Consider the following 25839-nt stretch of genomic DNA (forward strand, 5'->3'; position numbering starts at 1 on the left):
CTGCAAGGGTTAGTGTTTAACCAGCCAGGCTGTTCAGCTCCTTGACTGCCTTCTCCCCAGATGTATAGTCTAGGAAGGAGATATTAGGCATGGTTATCATTTATTGGTAGTCTTGCTCCCTGACAAACAGTGGAAAGCTTGCTGATGTAAAGCTGTTTTCCTCCCTTCTGCTGCTAGGTAGCATCCCAATAAATTTGACATTTTTTCATATTTACCCAAATAACAGTGTGACTAAATTTGGGAAGACTCTGGTCCAAGTATGAATTACTGTACATGAGTAGATGATCCAGGTAGCTTGCATCTCAATCTGCCTGAGGTGCAAAACTGGCCACCTTGAACCCCAGTTTGACACCTTGAAGCTGCTTCTGGTCCCAATGAGACCTCTGGGAGTCCTTCCTTCAGTGTAGATCATCTTTGGCTCAGCTTACAGAGCCGAGGCACATCCTGATATCCCAGTCCAGTTTCTCTGGGACGTGAGGAACTTCACACATCAGATGCCTCTCATTTGCTTGCTTCCCTCTCTACCCAGCTGGCTGGCGGGGCTGTGATGGCAGTGGGCACCTGGACCCTAGCTGAGAAGAGTGACTACATCAGCCTGCTCTCCTCCAGCACGTATTCAGCAACTGCTTATATTCTTGTGGTGGCTGGGGTCGTAGTCATGGTTACTGGCATCCTTGGTTGCTGTGCCACCTTCAAGGAGCGTCGGAATTTGTTAAGAGTGGTAAGTTTGGGTTGGTTGGTTTGTTTGGGGGAGGATTTACCCTATTTTATCTTGAACCATACTGGGAGAGAAGCAAACCCCTTGGTTGTGTTCTGCACCAATGTGATTTGTTTGTCCTAGAGCAAATACAACTAAGGCCTCCAGCTCCTAGCATCAGTGCTGCCCTTGTTCTAGGGGGCAGGTTCTACTGCAGAGCATTTCCTTTCCTCCACCCAAAGAATGTGCTTACCACTGCATGGTTCAAAAGTGCGAAGTATAGTTGTAGTACCTATGCTTTGTCTAAGAATGTCTGTGTGAAACTATTCAAAACAATCTCATGGCTTTTATCTCTTCCTTCTTCCCTGCCCATCCCATATTCTCTTTTGGAAAATGGGAAGAGAAAGGAAGATATGAGACACCTGTAACAAAACTGGCTTTTAATGATACTAGGTTCAAGCCAAATTAGCATGCTTTTTCACTTGGCTATTAAAAATAAGAATGTTTCCAATGAATGTTTTCTTTAGTTGCAAAAAAAAATTTTAGTTTTACTTCCACAAAAAAAGCCACACTGTTTTGATAGTCTGCTGCTTCTGTTATGCCTTTCCCTATGTTACTTCCTGAGCTACCTGCTCACTCACCTACACTGAAGTTTTTGAGCAGCCCTAAGGTATCTATTCCTCTTCCTCCCTCTGAAATCTCACTTCCAGTCTGGAGTGTGGTAACAATCCCTTTTCGTATCTGGGCTTCAGCGGTGAGTGCAGTGACTGAAATAACAGTCAGTGGCTCTTTGCTTTCACAGTTACAGAAAAGGATACTTCAGCGACTCTTAACAAGCTCCTTCCTTTGCAAATCCTTGTTCGCCTGACTGTCCCATTTCCCCTTTTTCTTTGGGATAGAAGAGCAGAAATAGGAGTCATGAGCAAGCCTGATGCTTGTACTGCTGCTTTGAAGGCCTGGTAATCCCTGTGAGAGGCAGAGTAGGGCCAGGAAGGGAGAATAAAGCACAGAGGACACAGTGCATGCGTTGCTGGTGCTTGTCCATTAGGCTCCTGGTCTGTAGCAGTCCGTTTTGGCACCGCTTCACTTACTTTCCATGCCAGAGATCTCCCTTTGTCTTTTTGCCTCAGCCAGAAGCTACGGGTGAAAATCCGGTGGGGTTTTCTTTTATTCTGCCACAGAAAACTAATAATTGTCTCTTGGGAACAAAAGGTCACTCTGTGTCCTTACACCACGCGTCCTTTCGGAGTGGCTGGTCGCGACAGGCCTATTGTCTCTTCTTGCTTGTGCTCTGCTTTGGTTGCCCGTGAGTAATCTGCACAAGAGAGAGGGCAGTGCTTGCCAGGGCTGGGTGAGCCTGGCTGGGGGCCTTTGCCAGCTCTGAGCTCAGACAGCAATCCTGACAGCTTCACAGTCAGTGCCTCGGGGTGTGTGCCAGCCTGTCCGAATTTCTCTCTGTATCAGAGGCTCACGTAAATATGGGAGGGAGTGCTGTAAACGTCTCTTTCTGCTCTCCCCAGTGCCTCCTTAGTGCTTTAAAAACCAATTGTTGACAGCTTTGGGTGCTGTTTGTAAAATGCGTATCTACTTTTTAATTTGTTTTTCTGTTGAAGACTCAGGAAGCTGTGAAATTTTTTTTACTGCCTTTCTACCTAACTATGAGTTTTAAGGACCTACTTCCAGGCTTTTCGTACTATGTCATTGCTCATCACTCATAGTTGTGCTACGTTTTCTGTCTCATTGCTTATTTGCCTTCCTTGGGTTCCTCCTTAGCCAGGTGATGTGCTGAGGCTTGGGCAGCAGATGGGGAGTTTCTCTGGCTCTGTGAGCAGGCATGGCAGTGGATCTGCAGCCTGGCTGGCCATGATGCTGCAGTCCAGCTCTTCACAATCACACAAACCACTATTATGTTGTACTTCAGTTGAGATGCATGTTTTCATATAGAAAAGTGTGCAAGTAGGAGTCTCAGGAAAGGACTCACCAAATAGAAGACCTTGCACGTAACAAAAGAAGGTGGCTTTCTTAAGGGTTGACCCCTCACACTGCCACTTCCTGTACTTAGGAGTACAATTGCTATATATCTCTTCTTCCTGTAGTGGAATGATCTCTCCAGAGAGCAATTTGGATTGTTGGCACGTTGAACCATTCTTGGTGTTATTCAGAGAAAACACACTAAAGTTTGGTGCTTCACTTCAGCACTTGAAGCCAGATGGAAGAAATCTGGACCCTCTAGATCTTGAGGAGACACCAGGCAGCCCTGACTCTGGCTTGGAGACAGAGCAAGAGTAAATTTTGCCCAGAGCCCACCCAGGTCCACCGTGTGTCTATTAGAGGCCTTTGCGTGATCCCAAGTTTCTGCCTTGCTCTGCAGCTTCTTGGGAAGCAAGTAGGGCATGTCTTCACAGCTCCATGCCAGAGCTGGCCTGCTGTTCCCAGAGTAGACCTGTGTAAGAAAGCCCTGCAATTCCTGATGAAGAGCAAGGAGAGCAGCCCTGTGCACTGTGTGTGTCCAGATTGAAAGCTGCTGCTCCCCTGTTTCAGCATGATACTTGGAAGTGGCCCTGAGGGAATGATGAGACTGAGATAAGGATAATGATAGAGTGTGTCAGCAGAGACAAGTTGGATGCATGGGTGGCAGATGCACTAACCTCCCTTACAAGATTTTACAAGGGCCTTGTGACTCAAATTTTTTAAGGTCTGATGGTTTTGTGTTTATTTCTACCCACCGTAAGCCAGCACAATGAGCCAAGCTGTGGTGACACCATGCAGCTCTACCTGAATGCCACTGACATGACGACACAGAGCAGGGAAGAATAAATAAAAGAAACTTTCAAGTTCGTTGGTTGTTCTCAGCATCCTGTCACCCCCCTACCCCCTCTTTGACAGAGAGCTGATGTCAGAGCAGTTAGGGCATAACTAGGTCCGGACAAGAGAAAGACAGCCTTTGTCAAGGCAGGCTGGTCCTTTCTTGCCCCCTTCCAACCTCCTGCGAGTGTTGGGACCAGCCTTTAGCTATCCCGCTCTGCTGGGTGACTCATTCCCCTGGTATGAATGAGTACCTTGTACAGGCTTCAGCAGAGATGCTCAGTGTTGGGACACCGGGAGAGCGTGGGGCTGGGGGGTGAAAGCCTGAGATTGTGTGCTCAGATTAAAGCCTGGTCTGCAGATAAAACCCAGCTGTCTGTCCTTCGCAGCTGCTGAATCCCAGCAGGGGCAAAAGAGGAAGCATGGGTGTTTGTGTCTGTGTTGTTTTACTCCTGCAAAGGGACTTGGAAATACCTGGTGAAGGAGGGTGCGCAGTGGGAGTGTAACCCTTGTGCAACAAAAGGCATCTGTGCGGTGTAGGTCAGCTTGCTGTATCCAGGTCTTCACTGTCCAGCCAGGGAGGGATAATTTGATGTCCAGTTACATTCGTAGGGAGCCGTTTGCTTCATCCCTTGGGAACAGCCGGTTCGTAAGCCCAGGGGTAAAACAGAATATGAGAGATGTTTTGTTCTGTCCTGGAGAGGCCAACTCTTACAGGGACTCTGCCTGAGGTCCTTGTTAGGGCTGGAACTGGTGTCTCTTCAGCTTTATCTACAGAAAGACAAATTTAGTAGCAGTCATAAAACAGCCTGGATCTGTAAAGAAACTGTTCATTGCTGACCGGGAGCAAGGCAGGGCTCTGTCAGGACAGGGGTTCTCCCTGAAAAGGTCTCTTTGACCCTAAGGAGGAAGTGGCTGCATCACCCTCTGTCTTCAGGTCTGCCCTGTCCTTTTGATCTGGTACATATGTTCCTCCTCATGGTTTTGGCTTCCCTTCCTCTTTGTGTATAGAAACAGCACTCCCAGTTTTCTGTACTGTCCATTTGATTCTTGTTGTGGTAAGCAGGGCACATCCCTTTCCATTTCACTGCCATTAAGCCTGTTTAAGAAATAGTTGTGTTCTCCTCTTAGTCTTCTAAGAGCAATCCTCACTTTGGTTTTGAGATACTGAGCTTTTCTCTCTAGATCCTAGTTCAGCAGAACATACAGTCACAGTCCTGAGTGTGAATCAGTGCTAAAGTCCATCTGCTTCAATAGTGCCCTTCAGCCTGTGCTTGAGCCTCACAGAAGGCACTGGGAACATAAAGCCATGGTTTATGCTTATGCTTAGGTGGTCTGCTGTATCCTTGTTGAAATGGGCCGTTTGCTGCTTTATTGAATCATCCTTATAACATACATTGCTCCTTAGTAACTTGGTGAAATGCCCTAAACAATATCAAAACAAGCAAAAGTTTCAAATTCTTTTTTATTGATATCAGAATCAGATGTTTTCTATGATATTGAGTGTAGTCATCAGGTTATGCAGCAACCACTTTCTTTTGTCCAGTGATCTTATCTCACTTGCCTGCACTTTTCCATTCTCTACATCCCTCTAACTCTGTGAGTTAAACTCTCACTTGCTGCTGCTTGTCTTCAGTTATCCTGTGGTTTGGTGTTTGGTTTGTTGTTTTTTTTTTTAACTCGTGGGATTGTTCCTTTCCTACCCTATGGAGGTCTTAATCCCAGCCCCTGCCTTTGAACACTGCTGCAGAAAAATATCGAAGACAGTTGTGCATTTTACCAGCTAATGAAAAGCTGGCTCCCCCATCTCCTTACATTCTGTTCTAATTTCCTGCTATTCCCATTATTTTACAGTACTTCATATTGTTGCTGTGCATCTTTCTCCTGGAGATCATTGCTGGAATCCTGGCCTATATCTACTACCAGCAGGTGAGTGAACATTAGTCCTTAGAGACTCAAACCAGTGAGAGAAAACAGCTGGTTATCATCCCATATCTCCAGCCAGAACTGGACTTAGAGGCTTGGGACCTAGAGTCTGGTTGTGGCTCACTTTTCCATATGTCTGTATTCACTCCCTTCCCTGTAGAGAAGACCTTGGATTATTTACTGTTTTTGACAAAGTGATAGTGGCTCTAGGGAGGCTGCTTAGCCTTGCTGCTCAGCTCCTTCCTGTGGTTCGCCCTAGTGCACTGTTTTTCTGCAGGGCCTTGTAGAAGATAATTTTTGAGGCTATGTAGATCTAGAAACTCTCCTAATACCCTTCATGGCATAAGTGCAAGCCACTGAAATCACGTTAGTGCCACTTGGTATATTCAGGACATAGGAAGAATTCCTGCTGCACCCAGCAAGCTCGCTGCCATACTTGTGAACTGGCAAGGATAATGAATGGTCCAACTGAGGGGTCCTTTCAGGTCAAGAAGTTTTTGAGAGCTTTACTTGCCCAGCCCAACTGAGGGGCTGGAGGACAGCACAAGCTCCCAACAGCTGCACTTCTAGCTTGGCACTTCTTGCAGTTGCAGAGAGCAGAGGCTTAAGTCATCACTTTGTTTCCAAAGGGAGTTTAGCCACCAAGGCATAAACAGCCTGAGAAGTTGCTCTCATGTCTGGAAATTGATGGGAAACATCAAGTTAGGATTGTTTTCAAGTGGCTGCTGAAAAGCAGCTGGATGTCCCATGTTATTGGCTTCACTGCCAGGATTCCCTGCTGTTCCTTTTTCTCTTGGGCCTTCCGTGCTTTGCCTCACTAAGGTGGGCACTGGTGGTTGGCGAGGAGTGAAAGAACTGTGCTGGCTCCTACCAGGAGGGATCAGTGGCATGAGTGTCTGTATTTAACAGGGAAAGATCAATCCTGGAAGGCATGGCAAGAAGGCAAGGTCTGTCCACGAGGTTTATATGCGACAATGGATGAAGAGAAGCTGATCCTTAGGTTTAAATAAGGCACAACGTATTCAGAGCTGTACCCTTGCGTGCTTTAGATCACTTGAGGGCATTTCTGAGCAGTAGCTGCACTCCCCCCCCTTCCCCTTGTCCTCTGGCTGACAAATCCCCCTTCTTTCCTGGTTGCAGGCTGCTTGCTCTGTTTGCCACTGTTTTTATTTCAGCCCTTGCTTTGGTGTCTAAGGCTTGCGTGTGTGTGTCTAAACTGTGTCTTTTGTTAAATCTATTCCGTGCTGCAGTACTTCTCTGTGAGCCTGCAGGTAACTGCTTTTCTCCTAAGTAATAATTCTGCTAATGGTCTTTCCTCTTTATTTGCCTCTGATGCCTTCTTGCTGCTGAACCTTTTCCTTTCTTTTTATTACACTGTCCTTTGCACTTCTGTAGAGCTTCCCCACCCAGGATCTCAAAGCATTATGCAAATATTAATGAATGGAGTCTCTTATCATCAATGTGAAGTAGGTTCACACGAGGTTGGAAAAAACAGTGTTTCAAAGGGAGAGTAAACAGCAAACTGTATTTTGCACAGATCAGCATAATCAGATACTTAACCTCTCATTTACTACTTAGTGTGTAGAATAAAGGTGTATAGAGAGGCTACCCACCTGTTTCATTCATTGACACCATCTAAAATGCATCTTGATGTTGTTTACTGGTGTAGGAAACTTAGAATTTCACAGGTGTTGGACGGAAGCAGTGTTGCTGTATGAACAAGGATGACAAAAAGGGGATGCAGCTCTTTGGCACTTTTTGGCTGTCACCTGGGTAGGTGAGAAAAATTCAGCTAGATTAAAAGAGCCTCCACAGGAGTAAATCCCAGAATCACAGAATGTTAGGGATTGGAAGGGACCTCAAAGGATCATCTAGTCCAATCCCCCTGCCAGAGCAGGACCACCAAGATCAGATCACACAAGAACGCATCCAGGCAGGTTGTGAACATCTCCAGAGAAGGAGATTCCACAACCTCTCTGGGCAGCCTGTTCCAGTGTTCTGTTACCCTTACTGGGAAGAAGTTCTTGCTCATGTTTAAGTGGAACTTCCTATGTTCCAGCTTATATCCATTTCCCCTTGTCCTATCATTGGATGCCAGTGAGAAGAGCCTGGCTCCATCCTCATGACAGTCACCCTTTACGTATTTATAAACATTGATGAGGTCCCCCCTCAGTCTCCTCTTCTCCAAGCGAAAGAGACCCAGCTCTCTCAGCCTTTCCTCATAAGGGAGATGCTCCACTCCATCATCTTTGTGGCCCTGCGCTGGACTCTCTCAAGCAGTTCCTTGTCCTTCTTGAACTGAGGGGCCCAGAACTGGACACAATATTCCAGATGCAGCCTCACCAGGGCAGAGTAGAGGGGGAGAAGAACCTCTCTCAACCTACTAACCACACCCCTTCTAATACTCCCCAGGATGCCATTGGCCACCTTGGCCGCAAGGGCACATTGCTGGCTCATGGTCATCCTGCTGTCCACCAGGACCCCAGGTCCCTTTCCCCTGTGCTAGTCCCCAACTTGTACTGCTGCATGGGGTTGTTCTTACCGAAATGCAAGACTCTACACTTGCCCTTGTTGTATTTCATTAAATTTCTCCCTGCCCAACTCTCCAGCCTGTCCAGGTCTCTCTGAATGGCATCAGCAAACTTGCTGACCGTGCACTCTATTCCCTCATCCGAGTCATTGATAAATATGTTGAACAGTGTTGAAATGTTTGAATCCAATCACCTGAGCGTGCCAGTGGTTTATAATGATGCTTTCAGAAATTCTGTACTTCCAAAATCAGATTTTGTCTCTCTGTCACTGTTGTCAAAAAAGAACTTGCAGTACTTTTGCAGTTGTCCATCTAATTCCCTCCTGTGGCATCCTTTTTGATGCTGATACAAGAGCTGTTCAGACTACATGGCTTCAGTCCAGCATGCCCAGGACTCTTCATTTCTTCCTGCTTCTGGGCAGAGTGGTTTGGGTTTTAGTATTTTGTCATGGGCTTCAGAGGGAGAAGGCTGCACGTGGTCATAGGCATGCTCGTATTTAAGCAGGCAGAGTTTTGTGTTTTCTTTTGATGCAGGCATGTCTTGGCAGTCTTACAAGGTGAGGGCTGAAATTTTTTCCTGAAGCACCTCTTTCTGGTTACTAAAATGGAGGCGTGATCTATAATCAATTGGAAATAAACCTGTCCAGTTGAACCTTGGAGGATGATCTTGAGGGAAGCTGTAGCTCCCAGTGGAGTCTCTGCTTTTCTTTTGGAGCAAAGGCAATGAAATGTATGCGGGGCTCTGGGTTGCTCTGAGGGGCGAGTTTGCCTTGTGATTTTATCCCATTCGTCTCTTCCATTCAGCTGAGCATGGAACTGAAGCAAAATTTGAAGAACACCATGACCCAGAAGTATCGGAAGGAGGGAGAAGAGAGTGTTACCAGTGCAGTAGACAAACTGCAGCAGGAGGTAGGTATCTCTAGAGGCAGGGAGAGTTAATGCAATTGTAGGGCTTAAAATCAAACACACAAAAGGCATCATGGGCTCTTGGCATGGAACATACAGATGTTTCTTCTGTATGTTGTGTGTATGTTCTGCCACTTCGGATTCAAGACAAGATTGGGTGGGGTGTAGGGCCTGGGCCATGCAACCGGCAGAATTGCATGGTGTGATCTCTGAATAGCATGCCCAGTAGCAATCTGAATTGCTCCCAGAGTGAACTGGAGCTTCCGAGTCACTCTGACAGCTGTTTCTACTTCCCACTTCAAAGGTTTGGAGAAATTGCTGACGTTTTTCATTAAGCTCCTCTGTACCCTAGAGAGCAAGATGCAATGAAAGAGCCTTCTTGCTGCTGTTGCTAGCTGTGCCTGGCTCAGGGCTGGTTCAGGTTAGGGCTGCCGCAATTCTGACAGGCTTTCCCACAGAAAGGACCCTTGTGCACAGGTACTTTCAAAGCATGGGGCCTACTACACATGCATGCTGCCGTAGCAGGTGCATTTGCAATAGGAACTGGTAATTAAACTTACCCTGTTACCACTGTCAGCACTCTCCAGTCCGGTGGTGAAGAGCTGAGGCAGCTGCAGGTGTGCTCTGGTTACCGTTCATCCCACCAGTAACCAAAAATCACAGCTGCTGAATGACGGATAAAGCTGATATTTAATGGCTGTTTTGAGGACTCTCAACATGAAAGTCACTAATAATTATAATAGCCTGGAAAAAAAAAAAGTGCCTGTGAGATAGCTGGAATCTCTCTGCAGAGGAGGGTGAAGGCCAGGGGCTTGGCATGGGAGGCTGGAGGGAGGAGGAGGTTGCAGTGCCTGCAGGCTCACCCTTTGCTCTGTGTGCGTGCAGTTCAAGTGCTGTGGGAGCAACAACTATACAGACTGGGCTGACAGCGTGTGGATCAAATCTCCGGAGGCTGGTGGACGGAAAGTCCCAGACAGCTGCTGTAAGACGATAACTGACCTATGTGGCCGAAGAGACCATCCTTCCAACATCTACAAGGAGGTAAAGAGCAAAAGGGCTTCAGAGCCACTGGTCACAAAGTATGTAAAGGAGGTGGGCAGCGAGTTGAGGGTGTTGGGTTGATGCTGCAAACTGTCGGTAGGCTTCAAAGTCAGCATTCCTCAGAAAGCAGAATTCATTTCTCTAGTTAAGCGTTCAGCCACCTAGGCTGCTATTTTATATGTAGATAGAAAAATAATAAATCATATTTATTACTACAGAATATGCTAGTGATAGAGGGAAGTGGGAGAGGTTGTAGGTTCTGGCAAGAAACTTGGATGTGAGCCCTACGTTTGACACAGCTTCCTGTCAGAATTACTCCATGAGATGCAAATGGAGGTACTTCTGGTCCCTGACGGAGGGGGATTTGACTTACAGCATGAAGAAACAGCATATGGGGAAGAAAGAGGGCCCCATAGGAGACAAATTGGGCCAGTTCATGGGGCTGCAGTTTGGGCTGAAAAGATGGCTGGAGTTGAGATAGATGGGCTTGTTTCTTTTCTAGAAGAGGCAAACTGAATCCCACACTAGCTGAGTAAGTAAACAGGTAGCTCTCAGACCATGTATTCCTCCAGTTTGCATAAGGCTGGTAACAGTTCTTGCATTTATTTTGGCACCCTCCAGTCCCGTCACCTGGCTTTAACCTGCTCACTGTGATGCTCTTTGTGGGGTAGCATAGTCCTTTTTCTCGTCAGTGGAACCAGCACCTTGGCTGGCTGTGTTGAGCCCGGGGAGCAGCAACTGGAGCTTTTTCCCTGTTGCTGTCGCCCTGACAGTTAAGGAGGGATGTGAATGAAGAGGTAGGCCCTTCAAAGCAGATGTGTCTTCTCACAGTGTGTGCTTTGAGCAGGACTCAGAAGAGGAGTGTGAATAACATCTGCCATTAAGCTAATATAAAATTAAAAGTAATAATGATAAAATAATAATATATGAATATATATAATATGATAATAATATGTACAAACAAGTGATGCACAGTGTAATTGCTGACCACCCAGTGACCAACACCAGTCCTGTCCTGGCAAGCAATCCTGAAACAGGTCTAAGTCCTGACACCGCAATCCTGGACAAGCGAGAGGCTTAAAAAGAGAGAGAGAACTCAGACCAAGAGTCTGAGAGAGCCCTCAGAATCAGAATTCCAAACTTCCTGATCAACCCTCATCTATACACTGGGCATGACGTTGCATGATATGAAATACTTTATCGGCCATTTGGCCCTCAATCCTAGGTCTAAATTCCAATCATAAGGGAAGTTGTGGGCCCTTTGTCCTGGCCATGTTCCCTCACCAGCCTGTTATGCTCCTGCACGCTGGCAAAACATGGGAAGCTGAAAGGTCCTTGATGTTTCAGTGCCAGCTATAAACATCAGTGCGCTATCAACATTCTTCTCATAACAAGTCCCAAACTAAATCTGAAACACAGAGCTCTTCTAGCTGCTAAAAAGAAAAACTAACTCTGTCTCAGTCAAAAACAGGAGAAAGGGGAGGTTTGGATCTATGGTCAGATGCTGCATATTGTGATATAAGGTCTCAGTCAAAGTTCAGAAAGGATTTTAGTGTTTTGGGGAAGAAAAAACCTAGAAAAGGGTCAGATGAGGGAACAGGAGTAACTGCTTCATACCAGGGCAGCTGGGGCTGACTCTAAAACCTAATGCTGGCGTGGGAAAAGCGAGGCCTTTGCTCTCCATCCCTGGAGGGCTGTGTGCTCACTCCTTCCCTCTGCCTGTGTGCGTGTAGGTGTCTGTTCACTGTCAACTCCTGGGGCAGGAGGGCCCCCAGCACCCTTGGGGCGCTGCTGTAGCCTACACGATAAATCCCCCGATGTTACCATGGAAAACCTGCCTCAATGGATTCAACAGTTTGATTATTCTTTAAGGGAACTCTTAAAAAAAAACCAAAAAACCCCAAACAAAAAAAACCCCAACCAACAAACCACCAACCCCAAAACCCAAGAATGTTCTTACTGATTTATTTTTACCCTATGACAACAAACGGAGGGAGAGGTCCTGCTGCCAGCCAAGCATGCAGCTGCAGGGCAGAGGCAGGCAGAGCTTGGCTTTCCAGGGCCACGCTGAAACTCACTGCTGTCAGAAATAGCAGCGGGAAAAATTGACTCTCAAAAGCCTCCTGTCATGTTAGAGGTTTTAGTAGTGGATCCACTCAGCAACGTTTCCTTGGCTTTTGGGCCTGACAGGAGTAAACACCCTTTCCAGGCATGTGCTAGGCAGTGAGTGAGGAAACATTTCTCCATATATCTCGGAGAAAAATTACACGCTTCTTCCATGTGATCTGGCCAGTTCTTCTGCATTTCCGCTGCCCAGCTAGCAGCTGCCTTGGGTTTTTCGACGGTTCCTGAGCCAGTAGGTCTAGAGCAATACAAGCATGGTGCAGCTTACATCACCTGTGTAGCTTTTCCACTGGTGTCAGGGGAAGAGGTTGCTCACAGACACCACTTTCTGTAGCGTTGTTTTCAAGAGTCGAAACCATTGGATTAAAGTGAACAAGAGGTTAAAATGAAGCTGATTTTCCATTTCCCTCCTTTCACCCTGCAGAGCGGTTGCATTACCAAGCTGGAAAACTTCATTCAAGAGCATCTGAAAATTATCGGGGCAGTGGGGATCAGCATTGCCTGTGTGCAGGTAAAAGGGCTGAGCGGAGTTTTGGGGGTGCTGGGCAGCAGTTGAAGGAATGGTAGAGCTGAGGGATGGGAAAAATCGAGTATTTTAGGCTCTTTCCTGCCTGGCAAGAAGTTGCCAGGTACTTCGGGGTCCTGAGGGTTCAGTAGCTCCAAAGCAAAAAGCCTCTTCTGCTGGTCTGTAGAATTTGCTTTTGATGAAGGAGTGCAGGCAGCCGGGCAAGGGGAGGGAGTTGTGCTCCAGGGCTGTGGGGCAGGCAGCGCTGGCCGTGGCAGGCGCTTTGGCAGCCTGAGAGGGACCTCTGGTGGGCATGTGTCGTGAGTGCCCGCCCAGCTGAAGCCGGCCTAGAGTCTCCTACCCCGGTTCATTAGGATTGTTTAAAGTCATCCAGAATTGCTCCCTCGCTTGTGTCGTATTGAGGAACGGCACTGTGGGTCTGTAAATTATTTGGGAGAGGGTGATGAAAAAAAGAGTAGGATATGGATGCCCCCCCCCCCCTCCCTGTTTTAGAGGGAATATTTTCTTTCAGATGCAGATGTCCCTGGGAGTTCCTCATCTTCCCCTTTGTCGTGGCAAGTAGCCAAATTACACCCTAAAGAGAAACTGCTGGTGATTAATTAGGAGGATTAGCACAGATTATGTTCTCTCCTGCTGTTTGTTGCAAACTGGAGTGTAGTATCCCCAGGCAGGAGCTAGCTGCCACTCCAGTCTGGGTCCAGGCTGTTGGTTTGCAAGCTGCTGCCTCCACTGCATCCGTTCTGTGTTTTCATGCATTTCTCTCTTCTCTTTTAACCCTGTAGATCTTTGGGATGATTTTCACTTGCTGCTTGTACAAGAGTTTGAAGTCAGAACCATATTAATAGCTGCGAGAACTCTGTCGCTCCCCCTCTGCCACTTCCCTTAGCGCCTGCCAACCTGACCACTCTCCATCACCACCACAGAAGTGTCTGTAACCCGAGGGCTTGGCTCTGTAATTAGATGCCTCTCAAACCATGCACCGCCTTACCTGCCCCCTTGGGGGAAAGTCACCCTCCTTGTTGTGTACAAGGCAGCCAGGAGTTCTGCGGGTCCTCTTCATTGTCAAGAAACAAAAGAGCTGTGGATCTTCTGCTAGAAGCTTTAGCGAAACAGTCCCTTGATGTAACTACGAAGCAAGATTTGTCCAGAGCCATTTCTCTTTGAGGCTTTTCCTGAGCCAACATGAAGGTATCAGGATGCTATACAAGAACCATGGCTTGCTCTCTGAGAAGTGACTCAGTAGCACCGGGCATTGACTGTGAGGACAGATGATGTTTCTGTGCTGAGCTGGAGCCAGAGCCAAGTCTCATCCATGGAAGATTTCTCTCCCTCCTCCTGAGTGTGCACTGATGTCCTAACACAGCTGTTCTCTGCCCGAGAGGATGCCTGCCTAGTTGCTTGGGGCAGGAGCTACTCTCCCTGCTGATCAGGAGTGCAACTTGGTGCAGTTGAAATCTTGTCACAACTCCTGATGTTGCCAAGATGTGGGTGCCTTAGGGTTTCTCAGCAATCCCTCCTCCTCTTCCTTGAAGCTTCTCCCAATACAGTGCCATTAGGAGCCGCAAGAGGCCTTTTGTCTCCTAGCCATTCTGGAGCAAAGACGATGGACTACTTTCTAATTCTTTTGGGTCTAGTCTGTTTTGATGAGTGGCTTCCAGTGTGAGTGAGAAAACTTTTAAGTTGTTTCCTCCTGCCTGGTGAAGAACTGGTCTGTTTATGGAGCTGGCATATCTTGCTACCGTTTGGCCTGTTCGGTTAGTGGAAATACCTTCTCACATCTCTTACGTGTTGAGAGATGCCCTCAGCTTGACTTTTCTAATTAAAACCTCCAGGTTTGTCTCTCTTGGGCAGGAAATGAATATATACAAATGTTTTATCAGCCTCCAAAGAGCTCATTAATCAACTGAGGGTTTTCTGGCTTTAATGAGATCTGGAAGCCCACTTTACTCGTTACTGCCAAGAAGGTCAGGAGAGTCAGCTTCAACCAGTGGTCCCAGTGTATTTGCTAAATCGGTAGTGCTGGGTTAACTGTCTGTTTGCTGTAGAGAAGTAGGTTTAATTAAATATTCTCTCTGCAGTGGGATTCTGGATACATACAGGACATAGACATCACCACTGCTGTGGACTTGGTGCCATCATGATGCCAACAGGGTCTTAGCCTGAATTCATAGGATCTTGTGGGCCTCTTGTCTTGTTCTCACCTTCCTGGTACAGCTGTTACACCCATGAAGCAGAAAGGGCGGTGGGGTTTTGGTGTTTCTAAGCAGTGAAGACAAGCCCTTTTATAAACAAACAAATTTATTCCCTCTTTAGTGGCCTTTTAGTGGTGCCAGCTGAGCCCTGTTCCTTGGCAGCAGACAGTTAACATGAGCAAAATCACCCAGACCCCTAAACAGTTGTGCAGCATCGTGGAGTTTTTACTTCACAGAGCAGAAATGTTGGACTGGTGCTAAAGGGTGACAAGTTGAAATTCAGACCAAGTCAATCTGAAACTCCCTCCATAAATATCAGCCCTGTGAAATAATCCTTAACTAATGCGGAAAGAGAGGTGGAGGAAGTGAGGTGTATCCTTGGTTCCACAACAGTAGGAAAGAGGGGAAAGAAATCTAAATTATTGTGTAATGATCTAAAGGAGAAATCTCTAAATTATTTCTTGTTTTATAATCAAGTTCCTGACAAGTATTGACTACTAACTGAGAGGAAAATATTGAGCATGTTGCTTGAAGCAATATTTCTAGTTTCTTAAACATATCTTCATAGCTGCCTTCTCCCATTCCCTTCAAATACGTTGTACAGGGTTGGGAGAGGCCAGGAAGAATGAGATACGAACAGTAAGTTGGCTTGTGTCCATTGAGTTGTTTTATACTTTTTCTCTGTAATAATATTCGTTGCTTTTTTTTAACCCAGTTTAAGTTGCTGGCCAATAGAAAAATAAAGCTTAAGATTCTGTACTTACTCCGTGTAGCAAAACTGAAGGCATACAGTGAGTTGGTTGGGTTATATGGATTCCTCTGATCCTTGAGGAACTGGCTTAGCAGCAGCTGGTCTGAGGGGCCAGGCTGAGAAGGAAGTTGGGGAAGAATCTGCTTTGGGAGACTGATCTTGCCACCCTGGCTGCGATCAGCTGCCGTGGGGTGCTGCGGATGTTCTTCCATACGCCACCCCGAGAGCTGGAGTCTCAGAACCTCGGGGTACAAGGTACTGCATGTCAGCCACAGGAGATGGTGGAAATCTTTCCTCTTTCCGTCTTGACTATGGGGACAGGGGTGGGCTGCTGCAGCTGTGCTGAGTGTGGGGGTGGGATGTTCTAAGTGTTTGCTCTATGTGCTGTGGAGTATGTTGTAGCCACCTTGCATCACAGCCGCGTCAAAAAGAAGGAGCAAATGTGTGCCCTTTTTTATTACCCTCTGGGATTCAACGTTGAAAATCACACGTTACAAGTTTCAAATACGCCTGTATCCAGCTAGACGGAAACACCTGCCTGCAGCTGACGGGCACGGCCACTCGGTGGCTCTCGGCGCTCAGCAGTGTGCTGTGAATTCCGCTCCTATAATTCAAGGGAGTCTAATTCAAGCTGCTTGGCTCTGTGGGCATCAGGGCCATGGTGGCATCAAGCCCCAGGGACGTGCAGTACAGGTCATGCTGGTGTTCCCTCGCCTGGAAGGGAAGGTCGCTCCTTCCAGCAACGTGCCTGTTTTGCATGCTGCAGCAAGGCACTGGTCATGCTGGGGGCTTGACCTGGCCTGCGCTTGGCTCGGAGCAGTGTTGCTCCAGTCACCCTTTTCTACCCCCACGGGGAAATCAGCCCCCCTTCTGCAAGGCTGTCATAGGGTGGTGTCTGTGAAGTTTGTAGCACAGTGTCTTCCAGCGTGAGGCGACTGCTTAAAAGCAATTTGTGTTTGAATTGGCTGCTTCTGCAGGTTCTGTGATCAGGGGGCAATTAACCACCTTACAGCATCCCCGCAGGCTGTGCAGCCTCGGGTCTCTAGTGCTGTTGCCTCTCTCGGCAGGAGCATGGAATTCTGCCCCTCTGGAGCTGGAGATTTGGGCTGTGCTAATTGCTCTTCACAGCAATTAACTTAGCCAGTGGTCTGCTTTCCTAGGGTGCCCGGGCGATCAGTACAATTTGTTCCGGAATAAAAGGGAAAACCGATGTAGCAGTAAATAGTTTCTGCAAGGGTCCAGCTTTGGGGCAGTTGCCCTATTCCTGCAGTTTCAAATGAGACAAGTATTTTGTGCTCCCTTGCAGGGCTGCTTCTATCCCCAAACCAGTTCACAAGCAGCCTTTCTGCCCTGCCGTTTAATTCGGGGGAATTTTTCCCCCAGGGAGACCTTGATGTCCCTTTCTTTGGCCGTTCATAAAGCCTCCCTTTGGTGGTGGTTGTAACGGCCTTGTTTTCTGGCTGAGCGGGGCATAGCAGGCAGCGCCACTCTCCTCCCTGGTGAGATATAACAAATACACCCTGCTTGGGCAATGGCAAAGGAGGATGCTCCCTCCTTTCCTGCCGTGAAACATCCCCTGGTTTCCATGCGTACGTGTGTGGATGCGCCCTTGGGAGAGGATGCTGGGTGCTCTGTGCTGCTCCGTGTGGTACAGCACCGAGCAGCGACGAGATGCCACGGGCAGCACCGGCACTGTTGCTGAGTTGGGGCATGGGTGTCCTTGAGCAGAGACAGCAGCCTGGCACGGCTGGTTTTGCTGTGGGGGGGTCCTGGGCTGGCTCCTGTGCTCTTTGGGCTGCTGGCTGCACTGCTTGTCTCCCCAGTGAGCTGTCTCTGCAGGAGGAGCACGTCTGCCTGCTGCTTCTCTGCACCAAGGTCCGGGCTGGAGGAGAGGTGGTGGTGGCACTGCCTGGCTGGCCAAGGAGGCAGTGGGGAGCAGGTTCATGTGGTGCCTTCAGAAATTACAAATTCCTTGCAGAGAGAGAGCACGATGCTCTCAAATGAGCTACAATCACATGAACAGTAGGGATGCTGGTGCCCACCAAATTCATTTAGTGACTCGTTCCAGCACAGCAGATAGATGATCAGGCACAGTGAGGTTTTGGAGTCATCTTGCTCTGTAGAAAGGAGGCTGCTCCTCCTGCTTTCTTGGCTGCATGCATTAGCAGAAAGGATGCTGCGTGCACTGGGGCCATCAGGATCAGCAACTTTCTCTCTCCTGATTACTGCGCCCACCTGCAGAAAAGGAGCTGCTGAGCATCAGGTATTTCCAGGCTTCATTTTTTTGAGTAGTAAACTGGATGACAAGGAAGGAGCAGTTCCTGCCTGCACAGAGCATGGAGAGAGCCCAGTGCCCAGCAGGGCCTGATCCTGCCCACGGCTGCTGTGTTCCCCCCCACTGGGACAGCAAAACCCAACCCTCCCCCCTTGCACTCCCAGAGGTGGCTTTGATGGCTGCAGCGTGTGTCTCCGGCAGCTGTGGAGGAGTGTGGGGGTCACACAAGGTCCTTGCACCCCTCTGTGGTTAGAGGTCAACCCAAACCAGGCATTGACCCCAGGGTGCAGTGCGTGTGGAGCAACGCTTCACAACTTTGACCGTATGTGTGTATACCTATAGCTGTATCTACAGATCTCCGCCTGCCCTGCTGGAGGATTTCCACTACCTCCAGGAATTTTTACAGGTGAGGTTTATGTTTCTTATTTTGCTGGGAAATGCTGGAACCCCTTCACCACAGAAACTTGCCACCATAGAAGTGTGCTTGCTCCTTCCAGAGTCACGGTCCCCCTCCTCCCTTCCCTGGGCAGGGACGTCCTCTCCCCTGGTGGGTCAGCCAGCAGCCGGGATGCTCCCTACCTGCCAGCAGTCACAACCTCAGCCTCCCCTCTTCAAAAGGGCTCCCAGCCCGGGATAAGCGAAGGACCAAGGCGAATTGTTGTACCACACAGCGACAGCTTTCTCATTCACCTAGCGGTGCCCCATTAACGTTGGGCTGCGTGTCTCCTGCCTGCTGCTGGCTGTAAATAAATAGGCTTCTGCCTCGCAGCACCTCGCTGATGGCAGGAGGCAGGGGCCACACCATCGTCCTCGGGGAAATGCAGGGCAGCACCAAAAAGATTAAGCCTCTTGTTTTGTTTTACAGGAGAAACTGAGGCATGTGTTTCATCCGCGCTCAGACGGCAAGTAGGTGATGGGTGCTGGGGGTGGGTGGTGGGTGTCTATGCAGAGAGTTGCCCGTGCCGCTCAGCAGTGCACTGTACACGTAGCACGTGTTTGAAGTTTGTACAAAGCCACCCCTTTCCTGGGAGAGCTGCCTGTTTAATCACCTTCTAACCCTCCCAAGCGGTCTCTACGGACTAGTTGTTTTCCCAGGTTGTTTCACACACTTCAGTTTCCTGCTGCCCGTTCTGGGGTGCAGCATTAAGCAATGATGGTCTGAGCTGTGAGGCACTAGGCTCAGGTTTTGGGACTAGAACTTCAAGTGCTGTCTCCGCTCCTGGAGGATGTCAGCTCAGTTCCCCACAGGCTGAAGTAACAGGCAATATCACTACAAGATGTCATCTGAAGGCACATCCCTCCATGCTTGGCTCTTACGGCTCCTCTCTCGCATGTTATTCCTCTGTTATGTGCCGAGCATTGTCAGGTACTATTTTGTATTTATCTAAATTAAATCTTGTCCCATTTAAATATGCTTCACTCTCTAAGATATCGCAGGCTAATTCCCATTTTGTCCTTCCTTGCGTTTTCCATCCCTCCTCCTCCATTGATCCACAAGCATGATCAATGTTATAATTTATTTCCCTTTCCTCCTTTGTGCCCCTCTCACCACTCTCTTCCAGGACTTTAATGAAAGTTTTTAACAGCAGTCAGTTGAAGGTTGACCTGCTCTTTCCTTTGCCGAATGCCTCGTGCTCTGTGGATGGGCTCGGGAATGATGCAGCTCTTTGGGCTCTAGCTGGCAGCCGTGGCAGAATTACTCAGAAGAAACCTTTCTGAGGTTTGTCCACATTTCCAAGTTGAACAATCCTGAACCCCAGAGCCAGGAGTGGAGCCCTAAATCACAGGACAGCAAAGAAGGCTGTATATGTATCAAATGTTTTTCAACCAGAAAAAAGCCCCACCAAACCCCAAATGTTTTGCAAATGCATTTTATGGTTCTCTTACCATAGTTAATGGCACTGGATGGGGCCATTAAAATAACAGTCCCAGCGAATGTGGGCTCTTGGTGCCCTTTTCACCAAAACCTGATGCTGCCTTCTGGAAGTGAACTGAATTTAAACAAACGTGGGCGAGAAGAGGCAGCGTTTCACAAGCAGAGTGGTGGGTTCCTGGGCACGTGGATAAGGTGCTGGCTGAGAATACAGGAGCTTGGTGTTGCGTCTTCATTTTCCCTGGAGGTTTGAGGACACTTCTTGCGTTGGGGTTTTTGGCAGAGCTCAATGACCCCTTTAGCAAGGTGACTGGATATTCAGATGGTATCGGTGCTGGTGCTGGACGGCAGCGGATGAGTGCGCAGCACCACAGGAGAAACCTGTCCTGCCTGAGAGCTGAGCTCCTCTGCACCTGCGATCCCGCTGCCACAGGCTGCCAAGCATGGCAGGCAGATTAGTTTTGGTCAGTGTTTTTTTTCGCACTCTAATCAAATTTCCTTTTTCCTGTCCCTTTAGATTGAAGATTTCCTCTTAGTGTCTGCACGAGCTGTGCCAAGCCCCGCACAGCCCCGGTTGCAGCTGCACCACTTATGTGCTGGCTATAATTAAGTAACAATAAAAATATTGCTCCAAAGGAGTTACGACCCTACGAAACTGCTGAAGTCCAGTGGCACTCCTCTTCTGAAACCAACAATGGGGAATGCAAATTGGTGTTGAACTGCAGCCTCTTGTTTAGCATCAGCATTTTTTTCTAGTTTTGCATAGCCTGGAGCTTTGAGCAAACTCGATTCTGCTCTTGCAGGCAGAGGTTTCTGGGACATGAATGCAAATAACTTCTGCTCTCCACGCACCGCTGGAGAGATGCTCTTGTTTCATCACTTAAGGATTCAGAGTCCTTTCTGGAGACAGGGTCCAAGGATGCTTGTTGTGTCCCGAGAGGGACCACAAACTGCCAGCCTGTGAGTTAACTAGAAGCAGGAACTAGGCTAGAGCAGAGTGGGAGGTTAGGTTTGGAGAGAGAGGGGGCAGTTCCCACTTCATCTGCTTAGATCCAGCTCAGGGGAACAGGTTCACTTTTTTGGCCCAGTTTTTAATGTGACTTTTCCCCAGGAAAAGGTCCTGGAGGGAGAATGCAGCTGAGCCACAGCCCCCCCAGGTGCTTCTGCCTGCCCTGTGTAGGGACGTGGCAGGCAGGGACAGCCCAGCTGACAGCACCTCCTGGGCATGGTCAGAAACAGCAGGCTATAATTAAGGTAATTACACCTTTAATTAGGGATAATTGAGCTAATAGCTTTTTCCCAGTCTACATCCCCTTTCCTGGATAACCTATGAGCCAAGATCTGAGCTCCTTTTTAGGGCTTATAGGAGGCAAATGTTCACCACTTCTTTCCTCCAGCTAGTTAATCCGGTCCCCAGTCCCACTAGAGGTGGCAGGAGATGACCCCAGTTGCTCTTAACAAAGCCAGCTGGTGCATGAGGGTTATTTGAAGGCCTGAAGGGGCTCCTAGGCAGCTCTGCAGGATTGGGTCTTCCCCTCTACACCTCTAGCTGGGGAGAGGGGCTGTGCCACCAGCCAAACCAGATGTGTTGGGACCAAGCCTGGCAGTGCTACCCGAGGCACGGTGGCTGAGCTGTGGTCAGAGGAGATGCACTTCAACCCAAGAGCAGTCTGGACTGAGGGCTGGGGGCAGGGCTGCATGCCGATGGAAAGGCTGCGAGATGGGAGAAATGAAACGTGGTTTGTTTTCATTGTAGCCCATCCCACACTGCAGAAGCAGTAGGAGAAAGGCAGCAACGTGTCCCCGATGTGCCTCCACCATCAGCTGGCTTACATGGCCAAGCAGCCTCCTCCCTGGTGCCCTGCCCTGGCACATCCCAACCATCGCAGCATCCCTAGCCATGCCGGGGGGGGAAAGCAGCAGCTTTTTGGGAGGGATTTAGGTTTTGGGGGCTGCAACACTGCAGGTGGCCTGAGCTCTTACCCTCTGCAATGCAGAGTGGGATGGCTGCACCACTGGCTTTAGCTCTTTCCTATGCAGGAGCTGCAGCACAAGCCAGGGATGGGGGAATGCATCCTGTGTGCTGCCAGCAAGGGTTAAATAAACCCTGCAGGGAACAAAACAAATGTCACTTCCTCTCAGCTGTGGCTTGCTCCAGTTTTTATTTCCAAGAGCAAACCAAACCCCACTGTTATACAGGGAAGTCCTAATTTGGATGTCTCTGACACCAGAGTGAAGGGAGCAAGAGATGGTACTGGGGCCAGAGTAAACATCGCTCCTGCTGGGCAAGTGGTACAGAAATGGAGGGAGAGGAAATACAGAGATGCTCTTCGCTTCGCCTGTTTCACAGAGCTGTGCCTGTCTCCATGATGACTTTTTGCAGCTGGCCTCTTCTTCAGCCAGGCTGAAACGTCCACTTGAACTTGCTGTTGAGGATTTGCCTACTTGTGAGACTCATTCTTCCCACCACACTTGACAAAGAGAAAAATCTCTGATGTCTCCTGGAGAGAGGAGACCTCGTCTTGGTCTGTTCTTGCATGGTGATGGATGGCACCTTAAAAAGGTTTGGGGAAAGTGGATTGGAAAAGGTCACATGGAAAAAGTGATGTGTAGGTTGCAAAGGGGATGGCCACAATGGGGCAAGACTGAGGTCTTGCCTCCGAAGAGTGCTCTGAAGGGGAGCAGTGCTGCCCCTTTGCTGTGTTTCCCTCCTGTCGCTGCTGGAATACCTTGGGGACCACTTGCTCTGCATCCTGGGCTGCAGTGGCCCAAATTTATGTGCAGGAATAAGCCAGCAGAAATAGGTGGTATCCAGGTAGCAGGAGTGTGAGCAAGGCTTAAGGTGCAAATGAATCCCAGTAGTGCCCTTCAGTAGAGTTGGGTATGAAGTTGTGTGGGATGCTCCACATCTCTGACCTCTTCTAAGCCAAAAGACCTCTCCAAGGCCAGGTGTGTAGTTAGGAGCAGGCAGACATCTCTGCATTTTGAGCCAAGCCCCTTGAGATCATCCACTCTTGCTTTGGAAAGGTTACTCAACCTCCTCAAACTGGAAAGATGCTTTTTCCCCACCACAGGTACTGCTCTGTTGATTTTATACATCAAACACCTTGTAATTTGCACCCCCTGCCACCTGCACACCCAGTTATACATCAGCTGCTGCTTCAGGAAGTAATAGGAGATGGGCCACCACCATCCTCTCCAGCCGCTGGGATCCAACTGCTTGTGCCAGCCTGCAGGCTGAGGTCCATGCTGATAGAGGCTGGGCAGCCCAGTTGGCAGGCTTAATTTGGGGCTGCTGTTTGCTGCAGTGACAAAGCTGAGGCTGAGGAATCACCTGCAAGTGAGGTCAACCTTACACCTGGTGCTCCCACCACTGAGTTCTTTGCAGTGGCCCTGAGCTTGGTGGGCATGACGGCTTCTTCCCATGGGTAAACTGGCAGTGGCTGCCCTCTCTCGCAAGCCCTCTTGCACCAGCTGCAGTGGCAGCTCGCTGGTGGCCCTGCGGAGGCTCCTGCTGGGATCAGGCACATGGCATCTGGCCCAGCACCCTGTTCATGTTTGTTGCTGAGGAGCACTGTGGCCATGCTCTCCTGCCCTTGTGGGCAGCTCTCAAAAACATCTCAGCACTTTCTAGGCATGAGGCCCCAGTCATCTGGTGGGATTAAATCCAGCCTGCATCACATCTGCCTAAAAGTTTCCTGGGGACATGGGGCTGAGCTGCTCTCTGGAGTAGCATCTCCCATCGCCTCTGTAACTCGGGTGCTGACACGACTTTAATACAACTTTTTAAAGTATGCATTTGTATCTAGTAAGCCCTTGAGTACAGCAGAGTCCCTTTTATATTGAAATTCAGGCTCTTCAATAACATTTTATTATGAGGCTTGCTATTTTTGGAATTGCTGTTACTCTGTTATGAGCAAGGCACCTAACATCCTTCGATATGAAATCATTACGGGCACAGCAGAGTTCATTACAGGGGCATTTCTCTGGATTAAGAACAAATCAATACCACATCCTAATATCACAGCCTGGTACCTAGCTTTGGTTGCGAACAGCACATCCAGAGAGGCAGATATACACTCTTGTTTTGGCCTCTTGTGCTCCTCTTCCAATATCTTATTTACTGTTTTCCCTCAAGCTGTTGTGATGGATTTATGAGCAGACAAAATCCAAAGGTTGTTTTTCCTTGAGCTACCTGAATATTGTAGCTTTTAAAATAGAGAAGAAAGAAATAACCAGCTTAAGTCTGTGGTATTGCAGTGACCTCACATGCAACATGACTTCCATGCTGCTGCTGGCAGAGCCCCCTGGAAGCGGATGGGCAGAAGGGAGCAGAGGCCTGAAGCTCTCTCTGGTTACATTTAGCTGATTACATTCAGAGTTCAGAACAAGTCTCAGCTGTTTTGAGTTGGGAACATGCCTTGGGGAGGTGGGCTGGGAGGGAAAAAGGATGAGGCTAATTTATAAGAAGTCTCTCATAGAAGGAAGAGCTCTGCTGACCAAGAAGTATCCCCTGGAGGAGTCACCTTTTGTGAAAATCTGCTCTGGGTGGAGGTGCGGAAGCAGTTGAGGTTTGTTGGCCTCCTGGGCATGCTGTGCTGGTGGTGACTGAGGGTAAATGCTGTTTATGGTGGGTCTGGGGCAGTATGGCCGCAGTCTCCATGAAGGACCTTCACTCAGGCAGCGTGTGACCACCTAGGTCCCAGGTGGAGGCTCCACCTTTGCTCCAGATGACCCAGATCTACATCCCAGATGTGGCCCAAAGCAGGTTTGCCCATCGGTGGTTTGAGACAAGGGCAGGATAAGGGGGGGTGTAAGCATGCTCAGCATGGGGCTACAGGTGGGCAGGGGGTGCCAGGCTATCAGGAGCCACCGGGCTATTGCTCAGCCATGGAGAGCTGTGCCTGGAGATGCCTCCAGCAGCAGCTGAAACAGAAGTTTCTCTGTGTTGCTGCTCCCAGCGATTGCAGCACGTGACGTTCGTTTGGTTTGGTAGCAGCTCGGCTTGCTGGCATGAAAGCTGCTGAGGCCAACGGCATTTGTTTCTCTTTATTTATTAGAAGCAATTATTCATCAGTGGAATTTAATTATTACTTTTTTGCCTTTTAAAATGTTGCTTAATGGAGGAAAACAGCCATTTGTCTAGGCTGCGTTTAATGCCGAGTGGATCCAAAGGGGGTTTTCTTCAAGCTGTTTTGACAATAATATAATAAAAAAATCAAGTTGGTGAAGTGCGGAGTCGTAGGCTGCCTCTGTAATGATCTGAACCACTCAAGCCCTTATTAACTTAATGCTTTCATTTACTAGCTCCTTCCTGGAGGAAAACCTGGTCAAACTGCTCCTTTAAAAAACCAAAGTTAGTAATTGCTTCAGCTTCACAGCTCATTATGAGGAAAGGCCTACAGCTGAGAGCAGCACTCATCTTCTTGGTTTTGTTTTTAAATTTTTGGGGGGAATTTCAGCAAAACCTCTTGTTATACCTCCAGCCCAAGTGTTTGCTATTCCATTGCTGCGTATGAATTTATGAACTCAATTACAAACGTTCTGCATTTCTGCTTTCCTTGGAAAGGGGAGGCTCGGGGGCTTGGCTGCATTGCAAACCGTTACTGTGTTGATGAAGAGCTGGGCAGAGCCTGTCAGCTCGTGGGGAGCAGCTGATCAATGTTGGTGGGAGCACGTCCTACTTCATCCATGCAGCCTTTGACCGTGAGCAGTTGACACTGCTCTGACTACCATTTACACCTCTGGTCCTTTAAGTGGATGTTTTCTCCCTTCCCTTTCCTAGCACTGTCTGGGAAGGAACACGCTTTTATGTGTGATACCATAGGGAAGACTTAGTTAAAAGGAAAAAAAAAAGGGGGGGGGAGAAAAGCACTTTCAGGCAGCTTTGACTAAATAGCTGGAGATAATTGGGCTTTAGCTGTGTTCTTGTACCTCCTGCATTGCTGCACAAGCTCACGGCAGCAGCTTTCCATCAGCAGCTCCTGCACTGGCCTCTGTTAGCAGACAGAAAGCACTTTTTAAATCCATTTAAAGATACTCCATTCGGATTTGAGGGCAGTATATGATCGGGGTCTTTGATAAGAGAGAAGCAAGAAGACACTAAGAATTGGGTGAGATTAGGCTTCTCCTTGTTGCCTGGCTGTAATAGTTTCTGAAGGGTGGGATGGTCCCATTTCAGAGGTACAGGCAG

General features: G+C 48.5%; 1 protein-coding gene across 3 annotated transcripts in view; it reads left to right on the top strand.

Annotated features, from left to right (window-relative positions):
- CD151 (CD151 molecule (Raph blood group)) overlaps positions 1-15510 on the top strand; it is a 39553-nt gene extending 24043 nt beyond the window's left edge. For 2 of the 3 annotated variants that reach the window (XM_086613061.1, XM_086613062.1), the window contains exons 4-9: positions 530-721; positions 5357-5431; positions 8763-8867; positions 9750-9905; positions 12454-12540; positions 13338-15510. In XM_086613061.1, coding sequence (XP_086469187.1) covers positions 530-721; positions 5357-5431; positions 8763-8867; positions 9750-9905; positions 12454-12540; positions 13338-13397 — 675 coding nt within the window. In that variant the 3' untranslated portion in view covers positions 13398-15510. Of the gene's footprint in view, positions 1-529; positions 722-5356; positions 5432-6678; positions 6700-8762; positions 8868-9749; positions 9906-12453; positions 12541-13337 lie in introns of all 3 variants that reach the window. The other variant, XM_086613063.1, reaches the window with a different exon arrangement.
- The last annotated feature ends 10329 nt before the right edge of the window (positions 15511-25839 follow it).

The sequence above is a fragment of the Tauraco erythrolophus genome, chromosome 6 (genome assembly GCF_009769465.1).
Source record: "Tauraco erythrolophus isolate bTauEry1 chromosome 6, bTauEry1.pri, whole genome shotgun sequence".
In the NCBI taxonomy this organism is placed as follows: Eukaryota; Metazoa; Chordata; class Aves; order Musophagiformes; family Musophagidae; genus Tauraco; species Tauraco erythrolophus.